At 32.5% G+C, this 20600-nt stretch overlaps 2 protein-coding genes across 2 annotated transcripts in view; one reads left to right on the forward strand and one right to left on the reverse strand.

The window, feature by feature from the left end:
- Positions 1-4884: 4884 nt before the first annotated feature.
- LOC132716764 (chromosome-associated kinesin KIF4-like) overlaps positions 4885-20600 on the reverse strand; it is a 33961-nt gene continuing 18245 nt past the window's right edge. The window contains exons 18-21 of the mRNA XM_060700103.1: positions 13429-13632; positions 12986-13090; positions 10049-10199; positions 4885-5427 (exon numbers count right to left, since the gene is read on the reverse strand). Coding sequence (XP_060556086.1) covers positions 5354-5427; positions 10049-10199; positions 12986-13090; positions 13429-13632 — 534 coding nt within the window. The 3' untranslated portion in view covers positions 4885-5353. The remainder of the gene's footprint in view (positions 5428-10048; positions 10200-12985; positions 13091-13428; positions 13633-20600) is intronic.
- LOC132716758 (uncharacterized) lies at positions 17107-19875 on the forward strand. The gene has a single exon (XM_060700091.1). It carries the CDS (start codon positions 17107-17109, stop codon positions 19042-19044), a length of 1938 nt encoding a protein of 645 aa, XP_060556074.1. The 3' UTR covers positions 19045-19875.

Genomic DNA, 20600 nt, shown 5'->3' on the forward strand with positions numbered 1-20600 from the left:
TTCTGCAAGAATATATTGAAATACAAAAACGAAAATATATTTAACAAAAACTTAGTAAAATATACTGCATTGTATCACCAATTAACTAGAGTCTTGCGCAATGCAAAAGCTTCATATATAAATTTACCAAGATTTAGCAGTGTATGCCTATTAGAAGATTGCAACAATTTAACAAACTTATGAACACTATGTTTCTAACGCTATGTTTCTATATAGCGCAAATGACGTCACGCCAAAGTGTTATTACACTAGCTAGTGTTTTATCGTTTTATTAAATGGCTTTATCACACACCCGTGCCGATTTTGCGACTCCGTAAATATGGTATTGCACGGCCGTGCATATATTTCGACGTGACGTCATTAGCGTTATACAAACATAGTGTAAAGACACGCTAAATGTAAGCGTTATACTATAGGCGCATCAATGAAAAATGACTCTTATTTCACTTTAAACGGTCTTTATTTTGGGTATGAGATAAACAGAATATTAAATTCGTGTAAGTTCATTACTGAATTTATTGCACTCGTTGACTAAAATAATATTATGCTCGCCAGAGGCTCGCATACTATAATTTTATTCAGCTCGTGCAATAAATACAGTATTGAACTTACGCTCATTCAATATCCTTTATTCATTACACTCCTGCGCCGCGGTTAATGTGAAAATGTTATTTAACTTGTTCAAGAAATTCAGTATAAAACTTTTATGTTTATCACATACCCGTGTAGCTTTTGCATCTCCGTAAAAATGGTATTGCACGGCCGTGTTTATATAACGCATATGACGTCACGTCAAAAAAATATTCACGGCCTTGTTTAACCACCCTGGATTTTATTTTCTCACCTTACTTTATACAAGTTCCTAATCATACGAGTTTAATAACTTGTTTGCCTTAAAGCATTAAGGTCGTTTTACGTTACCAATTTTACATCTAGAAACGGATGTTGCATTTCGTGCATGCGCATACTGCATAGGGGAAAGAATAAATAATATCGATATTCAACAACTTCATAAACAACTTGATGGTATGTGTAAGATTAAACATTAGTTTAGAATAGTTAATTTTGATAAACAATAGGTGGACGAAGGTTTGCTTGTGCATATTAACGCACTATTAAGAGATCTTAAATACGAAAGTTATAGGCAATATTTCTCTTCCTATTCTCATTTTCCACAATGGCATCCAAGCTTGCGTTCAAAGGTATAACGTTTCGTATATGTCAAGTAATAATACTAAGAAATGAATAAAACACATGATTCAAAGATCATATTTGTAGGGACCATCTTAACGATGTCAATCGTCCTTCATGTTGTCTGAAGAAGAAATCACGCCTCCGCGGTCGAGGGGTTAGAGTCGATGACTTCAAATCAAGTTTTTACCTCCCTGGCGTGGGTTCGATCCCCGGGAAATGCTTTGGTAGTTTAGCACGGAGGAAGGTAGTCTAGTACTGGTACAACGGAGGAGGGGGGGGGGGGGGAGAGGATTTTTTCATAGATTAAGTAAAACTTTTTGTAACTGATTTTGAATTATTCAGGCACTTTATAGAATATGCTTTGTCTATGCTTTCTAGCAGGAGAGAGATTTTTTAAATTTTGCTTTGCCGCAAACTTTAAATGTTTCCACTTCACTTCCACCAAAATAGCAAATCAAAACCTTCTACGTTGGCGAGGAGAAATATATGTATATTAAAACAACTCATATCAGTGTGTGTACCATTTATTTATCTAGTTCATGTAATTGTTATACAATCTATGTTATATCTAATTCCATATTAAATTTAGAAATTGCAAATTTGTGTAAGAAAGTTAAAGTTAAATATATGAAATTATCAGTGTGTGAGTGTTCATTATAAAGATGGCGTTCACTACAAAATACTGCCAGAAAAATTATGAAGAAAGTAAGTTATTACAATTTTCTGTGTATTGAAATACTGTCCTTGCATGCATCAGTTCAGTTCAAGTTTTTCCAGTAAATACCTGCTTACTTCCTTTTGATCAGAAAGAAAAATAAATATGGTACTCGGTATAATACAACAGAAAATATTACAAATTTGATCAGAAAGACCAATTAAGGCAAACAAGGATAAATATGGTACTCAGTATAATTACAACAGAAAAATATCACAAAGAGTATTCACAATATTGCTTTATTTTGGGGTAATTTTCTTTTTTGCTATTTTGTTTATTGGAGGGCGGAGGATGCTTAAAGAAGTGGTGATATTAAGCTGGCAAAAGTATATGAAACACGGTTTTTAAGAAAATCACCAGTCATCAAAAATCCTCATTTATTTTGAAGGTTTCAAACAAAAACAAAATTCTTAAGATAAAATATTTTTTTTTGATAATTACTTTATGCAACTAACAAATACTTGTTTATTCAAAACATGCCATAAAAGTCAAATATTTAAAAAAAATGCTTTTCTTTAACATGACACTAAAGGTCCTTACAATTTTTAGATATAAAAAATGTATTTTTAAATATTGTAACTTTTAATAATTGGTGCCAGCACCAAATTTTGCATGAACAATCAGATTAAAAAAAATGCCCTCTTATAATTCCTAGATAAATAAGAATTGATGTCTAACTTTATTACTTTTAAGGAAAATTCATAATACCATTTCTCTAAAATTTGATAAAGTTCCATCTTAAAGGAACCTCACTGAGGTCTAACCTCATAAAATTTGATTTTTTTACATAGCCTATTAATCTGAAAATGGTTAATGTGACAATCTGGAAATTTTCATTACTGACAGTATAAAAAAACAGACAATATTAAAGATACACTAATTTTCACAATATAGAATCTGAAAAAAAAGCAAACTCTTCAAATGTATACATATATCATTTTAACAATGCTCAATGTTTGGACGGAACAAAATATACATTTGAAAAATACCTTTTTATTCATTATCACAGACATATTTGCAGCAGATAATATAATGTTCAGCATTCACAATTATTTCAAAGACTTATTTGGGATAAAAAAAAACATTCGTAAAATAGTTCTTAACACTTATCCCCAGAAATTGTGTAATGAACTTGTCCAGTTTTAAGTTTGGGACAGTCCATTATAAGTCAAAGGGATTTTGATATAAAAATATCAAAATTTGCCAGCAGACGGCTGCATATTGTATACGAAATGCAGACTTGCCGGACTTGAAACTGGTGTCAATGGCAAGTATAACAGCTGCTTCTCAGAGGGTTCAACTGTTCTTAATTTTGTTCATCTTCAAGGGACTACACCAAGTTCCAAATACGTAAAATTATCAAATTTGAATTTCTTGCATACATCAATTTGATCTCATAAAATGGAAAAATATGCAAAAGATAATAAAGAAGTGTACTCAGATTTGAACTGAAAATCAATTTTTTGTTTATCTGATGTATAATCACTTCTCATTTTTTTTTCTGTCATTTTGCACAATATAAAAACTTGATCAAAGTGAGCGAATGATCAGAAATTTTGCACACAGGTTATTATTGAACTGGATCTTTATTAAATGGTACATTAATCTAAAAAAGATATTTCCAACCCTGCTATGTCAAAAAATCTCAATGGAGTCCCTTTAAAGTGCTATTGAATAGTTTTATTTGCTTTATTTGACAGTATATCTTCATTATTCAATTTTTTTTCCATAAATTTCCAGTAAAAGCTATCTTATCAACAATCTGAAGGCCTTAACACAATAATTAATTTAATTCAAAATAATTTCAAAGGGAATTATTGTGGCAAGGATATGAATAATCTGTTCAAATATATGTACATGTAAATGCTGTAGAAAACTAAATAAATGCATAGTAAATACAACAACACATTAAAATAATAAATCTCAAAATATTTAGAAAAAACTAGAAATGTGTCCATAGGACACTGATGCCCCCACACGCCACTGTTCTGTCAATCTTATGATTTTCTAGGTCAAATATTTTTTGGACTACATGTGCCACAAGTTGAAAACTAAAAATCAACAAAGGGCCATAATTCTGTTAAATTTGGTCGCAGCAAAAAATCCTTCCTTTACTAAGATCTACACATTAAGGTTGTTAATCCCTGGAAGTTTAAGCAAAATCTGCCATCCTATTTAAAAGGAGTTGCGTTCACAAAATTTCTACATAGTATAAAGTAAAAAAATCAACAAAAGGCCATAATTCTGTTAAATTTGGTCGCAGCGAAAATTCCTTCCTTTACTACCATCTACACCTTAAGGTTGTTCATCCCTGTAAGTTTAAGCAAAATCTGCCATCCGGTTTAAGAGGAGTTGCGTTCACAAAATTTCTACATAGTATAGAGTGAAAAAATCAACAAAGGGCCATAATTCTGTTAAATTTGGTCGCAGCAAAAATTCCTTCCTTTACTACCATCTACACATTAAGGTTGTTCATCCCTGGAAGTTTAAGCAAAATCTGCCATCCGGTTTAAGAGGAGTTGCATTCACAAAATTTCTACATAGTATATAGTGAAAAAATCAACAAAGGGCCATAATTCTGTAAAATTTGGTCGCAGCAAAAATTCCTTCCTTTACTACCATCTACACATTAAGGTTGTTCATCCCTGTAAGTTTAAGCAAAATCTGCCATCCGGTTTAAGAGGAGTTGCGTTCACAAAATTTCTACATAGTATCTAGTGAAAAAATCAACAAAGGGCCATAATTCTGTTAAATTTGGTCGCAGCGAAAATTCCTTCCTTTACTACCATCTACATATTAAGGTTGTTCATCCCTGTAAGTTTAAGCAAAATCTGCCATCCGGTTTAAGAGGAGTTGCGTTCACAAGATTTCGGGACGTACGGACGGACTGACTGACGGACGGAATGACGGACGGACTGACGGACGGACGGACAAGTGCAACGCTATATGCTCCCACATTGTGGGGGCATAAAAAGAAACATATACAAAAATATATAATGGAATGTCCAGCATTCAAAGGAATGTCCAGCATCTTTTCTCTAATTTTCATCCAATAAATAAAAAAATTGCAAAATAATGTTCTTAACTCCACCCCACATGGAATATTTACAAAAATGTTCCTGGTTACTTTCAGTAATACAGTCAAACTAATTTTAATTCAAATGATGATTCAAATGATTTTAAAATTTGTATAATCAAATTTGTTTGAATTCATTAGGGGAGGGGCGTTTGTGGGGATGTGGTAAGGGTCTTGCATAAATAGAATGTCTTTTTTTCCTTTAATTTTGTTGATTTTGATAACATATTACAGGTTTGTTTTTCTTTGGTTTTGCAGTTTTTGATTACATTTTTAAGTCATTTTTTTACCAGTATTTCTTTGGTTTTATCAATTTTGATCACAAGTATTAATAGTGATTGTCCAAATGCTTTTATCATGGTCAGCGTTTAGAGTGGATTTTCCACGGAACTCGGCAACCTTCCACCCAATTTTGTGACAACGTCCTTCATTTCATTGAGCTCTGAAAAAAGGAAAGATTTCTTCTTTTATAGAAATGCAATTTCTCAGAAAAATAATCTTTGCATTACATATACAAAATGTATTATTAGACGTGTTCACCTAACTCAAGTTAATGGCATTGGTATGACTAAAATTGGGCACATTCAACTTTATAGTTAATGAAATTCCTGACCAAATTAAGCCAAAAAATGAAAATATTAATGTTTCGACTTCCCTACCAAAGCAAAATAGGGCTGGGTTGTTGGGTATATAGTACATTTATTTTTAATTTTCTGCTAAATGTCTTTTTTTTTACAAGAATTAAAAACAAGCAATATTTAATATTTTAAGGAAATTGAACTCTAATTGCAATTATATTTTATGATAACAAGAGCCACCGCCGGGCGGGGGCAACGCTCGACTTTTTACTTTTTCTAAACGCAAACATAGAAAGGTTTGAACATATATTGATGTTTCCTTTTTATAAATTTAGTTGGTCTGTCTTGTCACATTAGTTTTGTTTATATATTTTGTATATATATGAATAGAAACATTAAGCATATTTCTAAAAATAGCAACAGTACGCAATTTCTAACAAGAGGGCCATGATGGCCCTGAGGTCGCTCACCTGTATATAGGCCCCCCCCCCCACCCCCGGGCCAATTTTTACCCACGGGCTTTTATTTGTTTATTTGAACAGACTTGGTAGACACCCATAAGAAGCTGTTTCATGCTAAACATCTAAGTTCTAGCTCATTGGGTTTTTTAAAAAAAGATTTTTAAAGTTTTTACTATACACATATAGTTAAAAACAATGACACCCCTGGGGCAGGGCCAGTTTTGACCTCCGGGCTTTTATTTGAACAAACTTTGTAGATATTTACTTAAAGATGTTTCATGCTTAGTATCTAAACTCTAGCTATTTGGGTTTTTTCAAAGAAGATTTTTAAGTTTTTGCTATACACATATAAGGAAAATCAATGACCCCCCCCCCCGGGCGGGGCCAGTTTTGACCCCAGGGCTTTTATTTGAACATACTTGGTAGACACCCATTAGAACATGTTTCATGCTAAATATCTTAGCTCTAGCTCTTTGAGTTCTTTAAAAGAAGATTTTTTAAGTTTTTACTATATGCATATAGGGAAAATCAATGACCCCCCGGGGTGGGGCCAATTTTAACCACAGGGCTTTAATTTGAACAAACTTGGTAGACACTCACTAGAACATGTTTCATGCTTAATATCTAAGCTCTAGCTCTTACGGTTCTTTAAAAGAAGATTTTTTAAGTTTTTACTATATGCATATAGGGAAAATCAATGACCCCCCGGGGCGGGGCCAATTTTGACCCCAGGGCTTTTATTTGAACAAACTTGGTAGACACTCACTAGAAGATGTTTCATGCCAAATATCTTAGCTCTAGCTCTTTGGGTTCTTTAAAAGAAGAATTTTAAGTTTTTACTATATGCATATAGGGAAAATCAATGACCCCCTGGGGCGGGGCCAATTTTGACCCCAGGGCTTTTATTTGAACAAAATTGGTAGACACTCACTAGAAGATGTTTCATGCCAAATATCTAAGCTCCAGCTCTTAGGGTTGTTTAAAAGAAGATATTTAAAGATTTTTCTTTCGGTTGCCATGGCAACCAGAGTTCTGCATGGAATTAAATTCTTTGAACAATTTTTAAAGGTGACCACCAAAGGAACATTCCTGTGAAGTTTGGATGAAATTGGCTCAGTGGTTTATGAGGAGATGTCATTTAAAGCAAAAGTTTACGGACGGACGGACGGATGACGGACGGACGACGGACGGACGACGGACGGACGGACGCCGGACGAAAAGCGATCACAAAAGCTCACCCTGTCACTTTGTGACAGGTGAGCTAAAAATAGCAACAATGACGCAATTTCTAAAAATAGCAACAATGACGCAATGTCTAAAAATAGAAAAAAATGACACAGTTTCTAAAAATAGAAAAAATGACGCAATTTCTAAAAAAAAATTAAAAAAAATGACGCAATTTCTAAAAATAGAAAAAAATGACGCAATTTCTAAAAATAGAAACAATGACGCAATTTCTAAAAATAGAAAAAAATTAGGCAATTTCTAAAAATATAAACAATGACGCAATTTCTAAAAATATAAAAAAATGACGCAATTACCAAAAATAGCAACAATGACGCAATTTCTAAAAATAGAAAAAATGACGCAATTTCTAAAAATAGAAAAACATGACGCAATTTCTAAAAATAGAAAAAATGAAGCCATTTCTAAAATTAGCAACAATGACGCAATTTCTAAAAATAGAAAAAAATGACGCAAATTCTAACAAAAGCAACAATGACGCAATTTCTAAAAATAGAAAAAATGACGCAATTTCTAAAAAAATAGAAAAAATGACGCAATTTCTAAAAATAGAAAAAATGACGCAATTTCTAAAAATAGAAAAACATAACGCAATTTCTAAAAATAGAAAAAATGACACCATTTCTAAAAATAGCAACAATGACGCAATTTCTAAAAATAGAAAAAAAATGACGCAAATTCTAAAAATAGCAACAATGATGCAATTTCTGAAAATAGAAAAAATGACGCAATTTCTAAAAATAGAAAAAAATAACGCAAATTCTAAAAATAGCAACAATGACGCAATTTCTAAAAATAGAAAAAAATGACGCAATTATATACATGTATATATATATATATATATATATATATATATACAAACACATTCCTCCATTTACGGGGCATCGGTCTATTTGAGACCATACTTGTGGGGTGTATATTTAATGTGGGGCATACATAAGGCCTCGCAACTCTGGCATGTTTAAAACGATGTATGGGGGCGTAGGCTACCCTTTTAACATAGTGCCCGTAGGCCGGTTTTAGTAGTAAATGATATATGTCCCACAAATGTATATATTTTTAATGGGGTTTTCTGTTATTGGTCAATATGTTTTCACCTATGGTAAAATCAAATATATAGTTGATATATATAACTTAGTACCCCTTAGTTCTGTTGTATGGAAATGTTCATTTTATGCCTACAAAGTGGCGTATATAAAAACTGACTGCATGAAATAATGCCACTCAACTCGGTCTTATATATGGGCCCCGTAAGTGAAGATATGTGTGAATATATATATATATATATATTATATATATATATATATATTTGATATATATATATATATTTGATATATATATCTATATATCTATATATATATATATATATATATATATATATATATATATATATATATATATATATATATATATATATATATATATATATATATATATATATACATGCATATATATATATATATTTATATATATATATATATATATATATACCTGCATATATATATATATATAATACATATACTACACATACACACACCAATAAATGCACAATCTGAGAAAATTCAGTAATATAACCTTCAAGGTCAAGGTCATTAAAGAGCCCAAGCAAATTTGGGTTTGATAAACAACAAGGTCTGGTCCTTAAGAATGTTCTGTTATTATATGAAGTTTATCCCTTCAAAAATAGCAAAGTTACAGTCAGTTACTGCCAAAACAACGAAAATTTCAATAATTTGACCTTCAAATGCAATGTCATTAATGAGTGAAGGTCAAGGTCTTTCGGTATATTTTTAACAGTTATCTTTGAAGATTATTATGTTCAAGTTTGAAGACAATCCATTCAAAAATAACAAAGTTACAGCCAATAATAGCCAAAAAAATGAAAATTTCAATAATTTGACCTTCAAAGTCAAGGTCATTGATGAGTGAATGTCAAGGTCTGACTGGTAATTTTTAAGGGATATCCTTGAAGATTATTATGTTCAAGTTTGAAGACAATCCATTCAAAAATAACAAAGTAACAGCCAATAACAGCATGAACAAGCAAAAATTGGACTTTTAACCTTGAAGGTCAAGGTCATTTATGGATGAAGGTCAAGGTTAGTGTGGTCTACTGAAAGGTCTTTTCCCAAGGGTTGTTGTGGCCAAGTATGAAGACAATGCACCAAAAAATAAAAAAGTTATGATCCAGGTACAAGTTTTCGGACGGCAACGGCAACGGCAACGTGGACGGCAACGGCAACGCCGACCTGACTATATCAATACCTCTACTTTTTTTTTCAAAAAAAAAAAGTCGAGCTAAAAATGGTGACAGTAACAGGTCCACATCTATTATACGTAAACAACTGTACACCATTTGACAATTTGAGATCATATTCCTACATACCACTTTTGTACCATTTTGTAATAAGAGTGGGAAAATAGTTTTTCCAAACGGTGCAAAAATTCACTAGGTAGGTAGGAAAGGGGAAACAAACATTTCCACTTTTTGCCATACAGAAAATTGATCAGCCAGTGATCAGATTGCAAGGAAAAGCAGACGGTTATATCACAATGATGTCATAGTAGCTGCTGCTGTTTTACCAAATTTTGCACTAAAAAGTAAAAAACCTAATTTCAAATGATAGATAATTTCCATCAACTATAACTGATCACTCTTATATTCAATTTGTAGATCCCAAAACATCTGAGACATACAGGATATAACAATCTCTTTAAGCTAAGAAAGAAAGGATTAAAGTTAGAACAAGGACAATCTATTTATAGTAACATATCATACGTAGTCTGAGCTCCTGATTTTCAAGGACAAGTTCGTTGTTGCGTGCGGACAGGAAGACTGCGTCCTGAATAGAATCATCAAGCAAGTGGCGGTAACGTTGTTCTATAGCCACCTTCTGCTCCTCAAACATTTCACGATAATTCCTGAATGTCTAAAAATAGAATAAAATATGTGCCTGATTATGTGGATATTAATATGTAAAAACCATAAAAGTCCTATTTCTCAACTTTCTTGTGGGTGACAAAACAATAATAATATTTTGCAATATTGCAACATTACATTTTGTGAGACGCAATGTAATTATAACTAGAGCTGTTAGTAGGATAGTATGCTTGACTATTCTCAGTGTTTGATAGTAAAACAAAAGCCTTGATAATGTAGAATATTCTAAATTCATAAAAGCGCCGTAATTTTGTCAAAATCCATGTTAATGTTATGAGTCTTAGACAGTGACCACCTATTATGCTCTAAAATAAGTGTGTGAAGTTTCAATTCATTCCTTTCAGTAGTTTTGGAGATACCAACTTGCATGTTAAAACTTTAAGGGCTCCCGTGAGGTTTTTTGACTTGAAGGGATGGAAAATATTTTTTTCCAAGATTTGTGTACAAATTGATTGTGGTTTTATTTAATAACTTGTGTGCAAATTTTCAGCTCATTCCCTCACCCTGTTTTTCCAGAATAGCCTTTTTTATCGTCAAAAATGGCCAAAAAACTACTAAGATCTGGCTAAGAATCACATAAAAATCGATTTCGATTTAATTCTGAGTATATTTTTTTGTTACCCTTTGCAATTTTTTTCTGTTATAAGTGCTTCACATCCTATTTGTATGATTTTCAAATTTTATGTTTTTATGCCTTTGGACCTCAGTGGAGTACCTTTAACCAAAGTGCATGGCTCTCCATATTCTTTAAATAGTTCAGCTAAAAATATCATTACAGTAATGTAAGTTTTTTGATAAGTCAGACGGCTATAATTTAAGGTCAAGCAAGAGAAACCTTATAGCCTTATTGTTTAATATAGACACCAGGTGGACTGGTGACCTTCCTGGCCTTATTTCAGTCTCAAACAATAGACAGGTAAAACAATCATTCTAAAAAACCAGCTGATTTTGTGCTCTTTACTGTATCATTCACATTACATGTGGGAAAAGTTTTTGTTGACATTCCTACATAAAAAAATAAAAGATGACATTCCTAATATCAACAAAAAAGAATCAATTATTGCGAAGTGAAAAATACCAAATGGCTGAATTAAGAAGAAAAAACATTTCCTTGTAAGAAATATCTTCTTTTTTTTTCAAAAGGATAACAAAATAAAACAGTTTTTTTTAATGAAATATCTATCTACCACACACACACACACACACACACACACACACACACACAAAATGCAAAGACCGCATCTTGACTACTGTCATTTTATATAAGAACTTACGTTATTCTTAAATTTTAAAACAAATTTTGCACATGAGCCTTAAAGTTTTTGTTTGGTTTCGCTTTACAAAATACTTTTTTTTTAAATGAAATACATGTACATGCAAAGTAATTTATTTCATAAATCTTTCACCATACATGTACATGTACCAAGATGTTCTACGAGGAATAACTGCAGAAATTAAGATTTGGTCAGAAAAACAGCAAATCAAAGGCCTGAACGGCCATTATGGCTAACGGTAGACCTATAGATAATTTTTCAAGTGATTAGTTTTAAACTTCTTGATTTTTTTCACTTCCAGATTTCAAATTCAATTAGATTTTTTTTTATAATTTTCAATAAGTCTTTTAGCTGTTGGTCAGAGGGCTATATTAAATGTTTTTATGCTTTTTTTTTATAACATATCAGATGAACAACTACACCACCTACAATGAAAGGCTCAGTTTTAACTATGACTGAGGTCACTTCTCTGTCACAAGTCAACTACGCTTCACATTCTTTTCCAAGAGTAGAAACGATGACATATGCAATTAAAACAGATTCATTTCCATGCACAATTTCCTATTTTAATATCTCTGTTCTTTTTACCAAATTTAGCATAAACAGTGAACTTTACAACATTTGAAGAGATTTATTTTGTACGGCGGAAGCGTCCTGGTGCCAATTTAACATGTTCTATAAGAAAAGTAACTCCTACCTAGGACTTTGCAGCTCATACAAAGGACTTTATAACTCCTACGTAGGAGTTTGTTATAAACTCCTAATCAGGCTTTTTTAACTTCTACATAGGAGTTACAAAGTATTACGTAGGAATTTGTCAGTCCTACGTAGAACTTTAATACTCCTAATTTGGTTTTTATATCCCCTACGTAGGAGTTATAAAGTCCTGCTATATAAATGCATATACTGCGAATTCACTTATATTGGTGGGCATGAAATTTCGTGGTTTTATCAAAACTGGCATTTAAATGGGTTCTTAAATTTGTGGATTTTTAATTTCAAAGCCAGCCAAGTCTATTATGAAAATCTAGTAGGACAATACTTTTGGATTAGTTGTAGCAAACAATTTATGTGTCAGGTAGAAAACCAATTTAAGAGCAAATCAGAGAAAAATGCATGGGTTATAAGAAATTCCATGGGTTATATGGAATTCCATGGATTATAAGTAATTCCATGGGTCACAAGAAATTTCATGGTGTATAAGAATTCCATGGGTTATAAGAAATTATGTGGGTTATAAGAAATTCCATGGGCTATAACAAATTTCACAGGTTATAACAAATTCCATTTGCTATAAGAATTCCATAGGCTATAAGAAATTCCATGGGTCATAAGAAATTTCATGGTCTATAAGAAATTCATTGGGTTATATGGACTCCCATGAGCTATAAGGAATTCTATGAGTTATAAGGAATTCTATGGGTTATAACGAATTCCATTGCTTATAAGGAATTCCATGGGTTATAGTGAAGATACAGACATTTATATTTGACTAACAAACCTGATAATGTTGAAGTTGCTGTAGTTCCATCTCGTCTTTGTGTAGTCTATGTATCTCCTCTAATTCTTTTGCCAGTCTTGCCTTCTCTTGTTGTATACACTGCAACTGTAGAAATGTAGGAAAATACCAGGTTAGAACAGTGTTGAACTATGTGGTGGTCAGAACACTTCTTTTCATTTTGACAATATACTTATTGATATTTTAAAGGTTATGGCTTTTAGAGCATTAAAATCATGTTTCTTTTGCATAAAAGGATAAAAAAAACCTATGATAAACATTTAAACTTTTATTTTTCCTTGTTTTTAGGGTGTGTGTTTTTTTTCTTTGCTGGATTAAGTTAATGGAAATAAATCTGGGCTTTTCTTGATACCGAGTTTGTATAATTCTGACTAATGTACTTTGCGTTTTTGTAGGAGCTTGGTTGAGAAAAAGAGATCACGTACCTGTAATGTAACGACTGACTTCTCTGCTTTCATTTCAGCCACTTTAATCTCAAGTTCCTCACCCTCCTTGGTGGAATATTTCTTCCCCTCCGCTGCACGCATCTGAATTTCAGCTTTCTCCGCGTCAATGTCCAGTCTGGTACGTTCTAACTCCTCGGCCACCAGCGACTTGTTTGATTCTTCAAGTTTCTTCCTTTCTTCAAGCTGTAAACAGAGTAAGCATATACTATGGTTTATATCCAAAAGGTTTGTTTAGCATTTCATTTTCAAACGTTTAACATTTCATTTTCAAACAAGATTATCCATTATATTGATGGACAGATTTGTTAAAATTAAAGCATGGCCTTACAATGAGAAAATATTGGAAAAAATCCTATTTTTAACCTCAGTGACCTTGACTTTATCTACCAGATACCTCTACCAAAAGGGGACAGAGGTTCATCAAGAAAAAGAACACATGACATATCTACGATATAAAGGTGCTATGTGAAATGGTAAGTAATTAAGTGTGATGGCCACTGAAATACAAGCTGGCAACTTTATGCTTCATCAAAAACAAAATTTTGGTGAGTATAGATGTCAAAGATAGGATTAAAAAGCAATGCAGATTCTAAAATTATAATTTCTTTCTATAATATTAATTATTTTCAGTACAATGTACTTTATTCCCCAATTTCCCCCCTTTATATTTACTTAGATAAGGAAAACAAGTGTAAGTATACAACAAGAACTGTCGGAGGACAGTAATGTTCGACTATTCGAAAAGTTGTCACAAGGGTGTTTCATTGAGTATAATAATGCTTACCTATATGAATACATAAAATTGTCTAAAAAGGTACAAACCCTTCAGTAGTTATGGAGATACCGTCTAACAAGCAAAAATTTACCTAGAATTTCTAAGTCAAAAAAGGGGCATAATTATGCAAAAAAGCAAATCAGAGTTATGGGACTTGTGCCATTCATCTTAGATTATCACAGAAAACAAGTGTGTGAAGTTTCAATCCATTCCCTTCAGTAGTTATGGAGATACCGTCTAACAAGCAAAAATTTACCTAGAATTTCTAAGTCAAAAAAGGGGCATAATTATGCAAAAAAGCAAATCAGAGTTATGGGACTTGTGCCATTCATCTTAGATAATCACAGAAAACAAGTGTGTGAAGTTTCAATCCATTCCCTTCAGTAGTTATGGAGATACCAGCTTACACGCAAAAACTTAACCAAGAATTTCTAAGTCGAAAAAGGGGCATAATTATGTAAAAAAGCAAATCAGAGTTATGGGACTTGTGCCAATCATCTTAGATAATCACAGGGAACAAGTGTGTGAAGTTTCAATCCATTCCCTTCAGTAGTTATGGAGATATCAGCTTACACACAAAAACTTAACCAAGAATTTCTAAGTCGAAAAAGGGGCATAATTATGTAAAAAAGCAAATCAGAGTTATGAGACTTGTGCCAATCATCTCAGATAATCACAGGAAACAAGTGTGTGAAGTTTCAATCCATTCCCTTCAGTAGTTATGGAGATACCAGCTTACACGCAAAAACTTAACCAAGAATTTCTAAGTCGAAAAAGGGGCATAATTATGTAAAAAAGCAGATCAGAGTTATGGGACTTGTGCCAATCATCTTAGATAATCACAGGGAACAAGTGTGTGAAGTTTCAATCCATTCCCTTTAGTGGTTATGGAGATATCAGCTTACACACAAAAACTTAACCAAGAATTTCTAAGTCGAAAAAGGGGCATAATTATGTAAAAAAGCAAATCAGAGTTATGAGACTTGTGCCAATCATCTCAGATAATCACAGGGAACAAGTGTGTGAAGTTTCAATCCATTCCCTTCAGTAGTTATGGAGATACCAGCTTACACGCAAAAACTTAACCAAGAATTTCTAAGTCGAAAAAGGGGCATAATTATGTAAAAAAGCAAATCAGAGTTTTGGGACTTGAGCCAATCATCTTATATAATCACAGAGAACAAGTGTGTGACGTTTCAATCCATTCCCTTCAGTAGTTATGGAGATACTAGCTTACATGCAAAAACTTAACCACAGGGACGCAGACAAATGAGATGTTTAACTAAATTTCCACAAGTGAATGGAACTTACTTATATGAATCATTTGAAAATGACAACCTAACACACCTGTCTTTCAAAAAAATGTGCCAATATAAAATTAAAGAAGGGGCATAACTAAATAACCTAAATTGTATTGGTGGACTGTAAAACCAAACAAAACAAGCAAACTTTAAATACTGATTGTGCCTGACTGATTAGTCCTGCTTTACATTCATAATGGTCTACTTCATTTAATTATTGCAGTCACCTGTGTAGAGATTGATAAGATTGCAGAGATAGGCCTACATGTATTTAATAACAATTAATAACAACAATGTAAAGAGACTTTTATTAAGCTACAGCTAAAACAGTTATAAGGCAATAGCTAAAGAGCGATATTATTTCATAAGGCTACTGTTAAATTGTCATGTTTGACCTACAGTCATAATAATCCAACCAATGAAACATATAAATTTTTGTTTTAATCAACTGTAATACTTTATCTGTACATGTATTAAACAAACGCGATAAAATAGGGCTTAACAACAGTCATATGATTCTCAAGTTTACTTAACACTATCAAGGATGATCATATGATCCGTGATGTGAGCTGATAACTTTTAAATTTGATACTTAAGTTAAAATTGTAAAGTTACCGACACATATAAACAAGAGCTGTCGGTAGGACAGCACGCTCGACTATTCTAAGTGCTTGATAGTAAAAGAGCCTTGATAATGTTAAATTTTTTAACATCACAAAAGGTCTAATTTTTTTTTAATAAATTCATGTTATAGGCCTTAGAGAGAGTCTAATTATACAGTATTGGCTTGACTATTCGGAAGGTAATGTCACAAGGTTGTTTTATTGAGTATAATAATACTAATTACCTATGAATACATAAATTTGACAGAAAAGGTACATAGGCTTCTAATTAAGATGTTTTATCAAGTAAATCACTGCTTTATTATTATGAATGCATAAAATTGTCCCAAAAAAGGGCACAAACCCTTCAGTAGTAATTGAGATTATAAACAGCTTACAAGCAAAACTTTACCATGAATTTCTAAGTTGAAAAAGGGGAGAAAAATCAGCCTAAATGCAAGACAGAATTATGGATCTTTGTCAGTGACCTACAATTATGACCCTAAATGCATATGTGAAGTTTTAAATAAAAATCTTTAATAGTTATTGAGATATGTAAAACTTGCATGTAAACATTAACCAAGAGACAAAGTAGAAAAGGGGATATGAATCAGCCTTAATGCAAGATAGAGTTATGGAACTTGGTCAGTGACATACAATTATGACCCTCCAATTATGACCCTAAGTGCATGTGTAAAGTTTCAAGTAAATATCTTTGAAGACCTTTAACCTTTAACCAAAATTTCTAAGTTCCAAAGGGGCATAATTCTGTCAATATTGTAGGCAGAGTTATCCAACTTGTCAATCTGATGTACCTTGTTACTATAAATAAGTATTGTAAGTTTCAATTGAATATCTCAAGTAATAATTGAGATATTTGACTTTACAAAAAACTTTAACCAACGCAGACGCCGACGCGGACGCTGACGCCGACGCGACTACAATAGCTCTCATATTCTTCGAATAGTCGAGCTAAAAAATGGCTACTGCTTTTCCTTCTGATGATGGGGACCATCGTAATGACTTTGACTCATCAACAAGAGAATCTGATGAAGTCAGATCAATGCACTGTGAAGACTGTGAAAAAGATTTAGGGACTTTCATCACAGCCAATGGATTTTGCGTTCTGTGTTATAAATTTTTGTGTTCAACATGTGTGAGATACCACAACAAACAGTTTCCAAAACACAAACTGCAAGACAGCTCAATCATGCCACAAGATTACTGTTTTGACAAATGTCCAAAGCATCCAAGAGAAATTCTTAAATTTTACTGCAACAACTGTGAACTGGAAATTTGCTCACAATGCAAAGTTGAGGATCACAGTTGGATTCAATGCCTTGAGGTTTTTCATATTCCTACAAGTCTGCATTCTGACCAGATGACTAATGAACTAAAGGAGGTTACTCAGTCTATGGGCATTGCTTTTGATAAACTAGCTGTAAGAAGGGAAAATACTAAAAGAAATTTGATCAGAGTACAAACAAATAGAGATGAAGTTGATGAAGCAATAGAATCACACAAATATGACCTAATATATTATACTAATGTCAAATATAAAGAATGGCTTCAACACAAAGAAAGGGAACAATCTGAAGAAATCAAAGCCTATGAAAAACGAAGAGCTGAAATAATTGCCAGGTTAGATAAAGAAAAAGATGATCTACTTGAAAGGCATCAGAAAGAAGACAATTCATTGAAAGAAAAGCTAAAGAATCACAAAGCTGAAATACTGCAACAAATTGACACTCAAGCACAGAACTTGCACAAGATGAAAGAAAATGATGTTCACAAACTTGAACTTGTTTTATCAGATTTTGATAAAGCCGAAGCTAAAGTTAAAGAACTGGAAATGACTATTGAAAAGAACAAAATAACTGGTGAAAAATGCAAACTTTTTGTTGCTGTGAAAAAAGTTATATCAGAAATGAAAAGGTATAATTTGTCAGAGGATAAAAACTTCAATAAAGAAAGCGAAATTGTCATCCATCAGTTCCTAAAGAAAAATAATAATATTAATTTACGGTTTCCAGAAAATGAAATTTCTTTTGGTTATCTTCAGGATCTATCTAAAACAATAGTACGTTTTGTACAAGAAGACGAAATTCAATTAAAACCATGCAGCAAAGACAATGTCATTGGATATAAAATGTGTAAAACTAGAGATCATTTAGTAATTGTTGAAGAGGAGAAATTTGACATAAAGCTGGTAAATTTGAGAGACAAAAATGTGAAATCTTCAATGCCTCTTCCTCACAAGCCGTATGATGTGACAAATGTAGATACAAATGATTTTGCTACAACATTGACATCTGCCAAGAAAATCCAGGTTCTGACCATAACAAGGCAAGGAGACCTTTCACTGGTCAACAACATTCATATTGGCAAGGAATGTTATGGTATTGGCTACATGAAGCCATATCTTATTGTGGCATGTCAACATCCAGGAAGTGTTGAAATTTTACTTCGGAATGGGGTCCACATAAAATCATTGATAAACTTTAATAATCCTCTACATGTATTGGTAGACCAGAACAATTGTGCATTTTATATAACAGACAAAATCAACCCTAAAACAGAGACTATCAAAAAAATAAATTATTCATTGAAGATTGAAACTGTCAGTGAAAAACTTTATTGTTCACCAAATAATCATAGCAGTTTATTTGTTGAAAACAACGGGTTTGTCTATATGTTTGAAAGTCAAGCTTATCTTGGTTTTTTGAAAGAGGGAGGAAAACTTTTTTTCAAATTTTCCAAAGACTTGCAAAGAAAAGCAAGCATAGACTCAGAAATGTTAACAGATCAAATTGTAGGTACTTTCTTTTGTAGAGAAGACAACAAACTTTATGTGGGAAACACACAGGGCGAGATAAGTAAATGGAGCAGTATATCATTCTTTTCCAGGAACTCTTAGGGATTTTTTTTAAAGATGGAATATGAACATTAAAAGATATGAAAAAAGGCCAACAAAATATTATAGAAACAATATTTTGTTGTATCTTATAACCCTACTTGATCTAATCCGTTTTGCCCTTTAAATCATGTGCCAAACTCAAAACCTCTGAAAAATATATAATACTCAAAATAAAATAAATAGTAACAGTCACAATGGATTCCCATGGCCAAAACATATGAAATATGTTATAACTGAACTCTGGATTATATATTTTGTCTTGTAAGAAAAGGTAAAAGCAGTAGATTAGTCTTTAGTTCAAACATATTTTAATATTTGAAGTTGATTGCCAAACATGTTCTTGCACATTATATTAATCATTTTCTAGTCCACTTCCTGGAACTAACCAGCCCTGGTGTCATATGAAGAAACATGGTCCTTGGAATAAGAGGTAGACACCTTAACCACTATAGGTCACCACTCCTGAAAAAGTTACCAAGCCAATTTTAAACTAGAAATGTGTCCATAGGACACTAATATGTGCCCCCCATCCCACATCATTTAGCTTTAACAGTGTCATATTTACATATATTTCATCAAGATACTATAAGGTCTTATATCAATAAGTAATTTTTTTGTGACGTGAAAATACACTGGCACCCTATTATAATAGGTTCATTTGAAGTTCTCAACATGTGATATTAACATGTTATAATGCTCACCTTGAGATCAGATTGTTAGCAGGTAGAATTTTATCATTTACCCCAATCCAGTCAATTAAAGGAAAAGAATTCTATAAGACTTGGCTTTCATTCTCATCCTTTTCCATTGTGTAAAAATATTGTGTTTGTTATTAATTTGTATGTACATTATATATTCTTTCAGGAATAAATATGTTTAAACCAATCTAATCAATTGTAATCATTTGAAAGAAGAAAATTTGTTTAAAATTATTAATAAAATAGCCAGAGCTTATGGTAGGACTGCATGACTGACTAATTTCTGTGCCTGATAGTAAACCAATAAAGAGCCTGGATAATGTAAAATTCAAAAAGGGCTGTAATTCTGTCAAAATTCATGTTAGAGTTATGGGCATTGGGTAGTGACCTCCAGTAATGCCTTAAAAAATAAGTGTAGTGTTTCAATCCACTCTCTCCAGTAGTTTTGGAGATACCAACTTGCACGCAACAAGAGGGCCATGATGGCCCTGAATCACTCACCAGAAACAACTGTCAATTAAACTTGCCCTAGATCCTTAGCTCTAGAAGCTCCTAGAAGGGGCCAATAAAATTAACAAGAGCAAATTTGATAAAGGACATTAAAGAATGCTACAGACAAAGTTTAGTGATCATCCATCAATAAGTTCAGTAGAAGATGCTGTTTATAGGTTTTACTATTTTTTGCTCTACTGAGACCCTTAAAAGGGGCCATTCAAAATATTATGAACAAATTTGTTAAAAGACTACCTAAGAATGCAACAGACAAAGTTTGGTGATAATCCATCAATAAGTTCAGTAGAAGACAATTTTAATGGCTTTTCTATTTTAAGCTCTAGAGACCCATAAAAGGGGCCAATC

Source organism: Ruditapes philippinarum, unplaced genomic scaffold (genome assembly GCF_026571515.1).
Source record: "Ruditapes philippinarum isolate M1 unplaced genomic scaffold, ASM2657151v2 ctg2031_1_1_1_1, whole genome shotgun sequence".
In the NCBI taxonomy this organism is placed as follows: domain Eukaryota; kingdom Metazoa; phylum Mollusca; class Bivalvia; order Venerida; family Veneridae; genus Ruditapes; species Ruditapes philippinarum.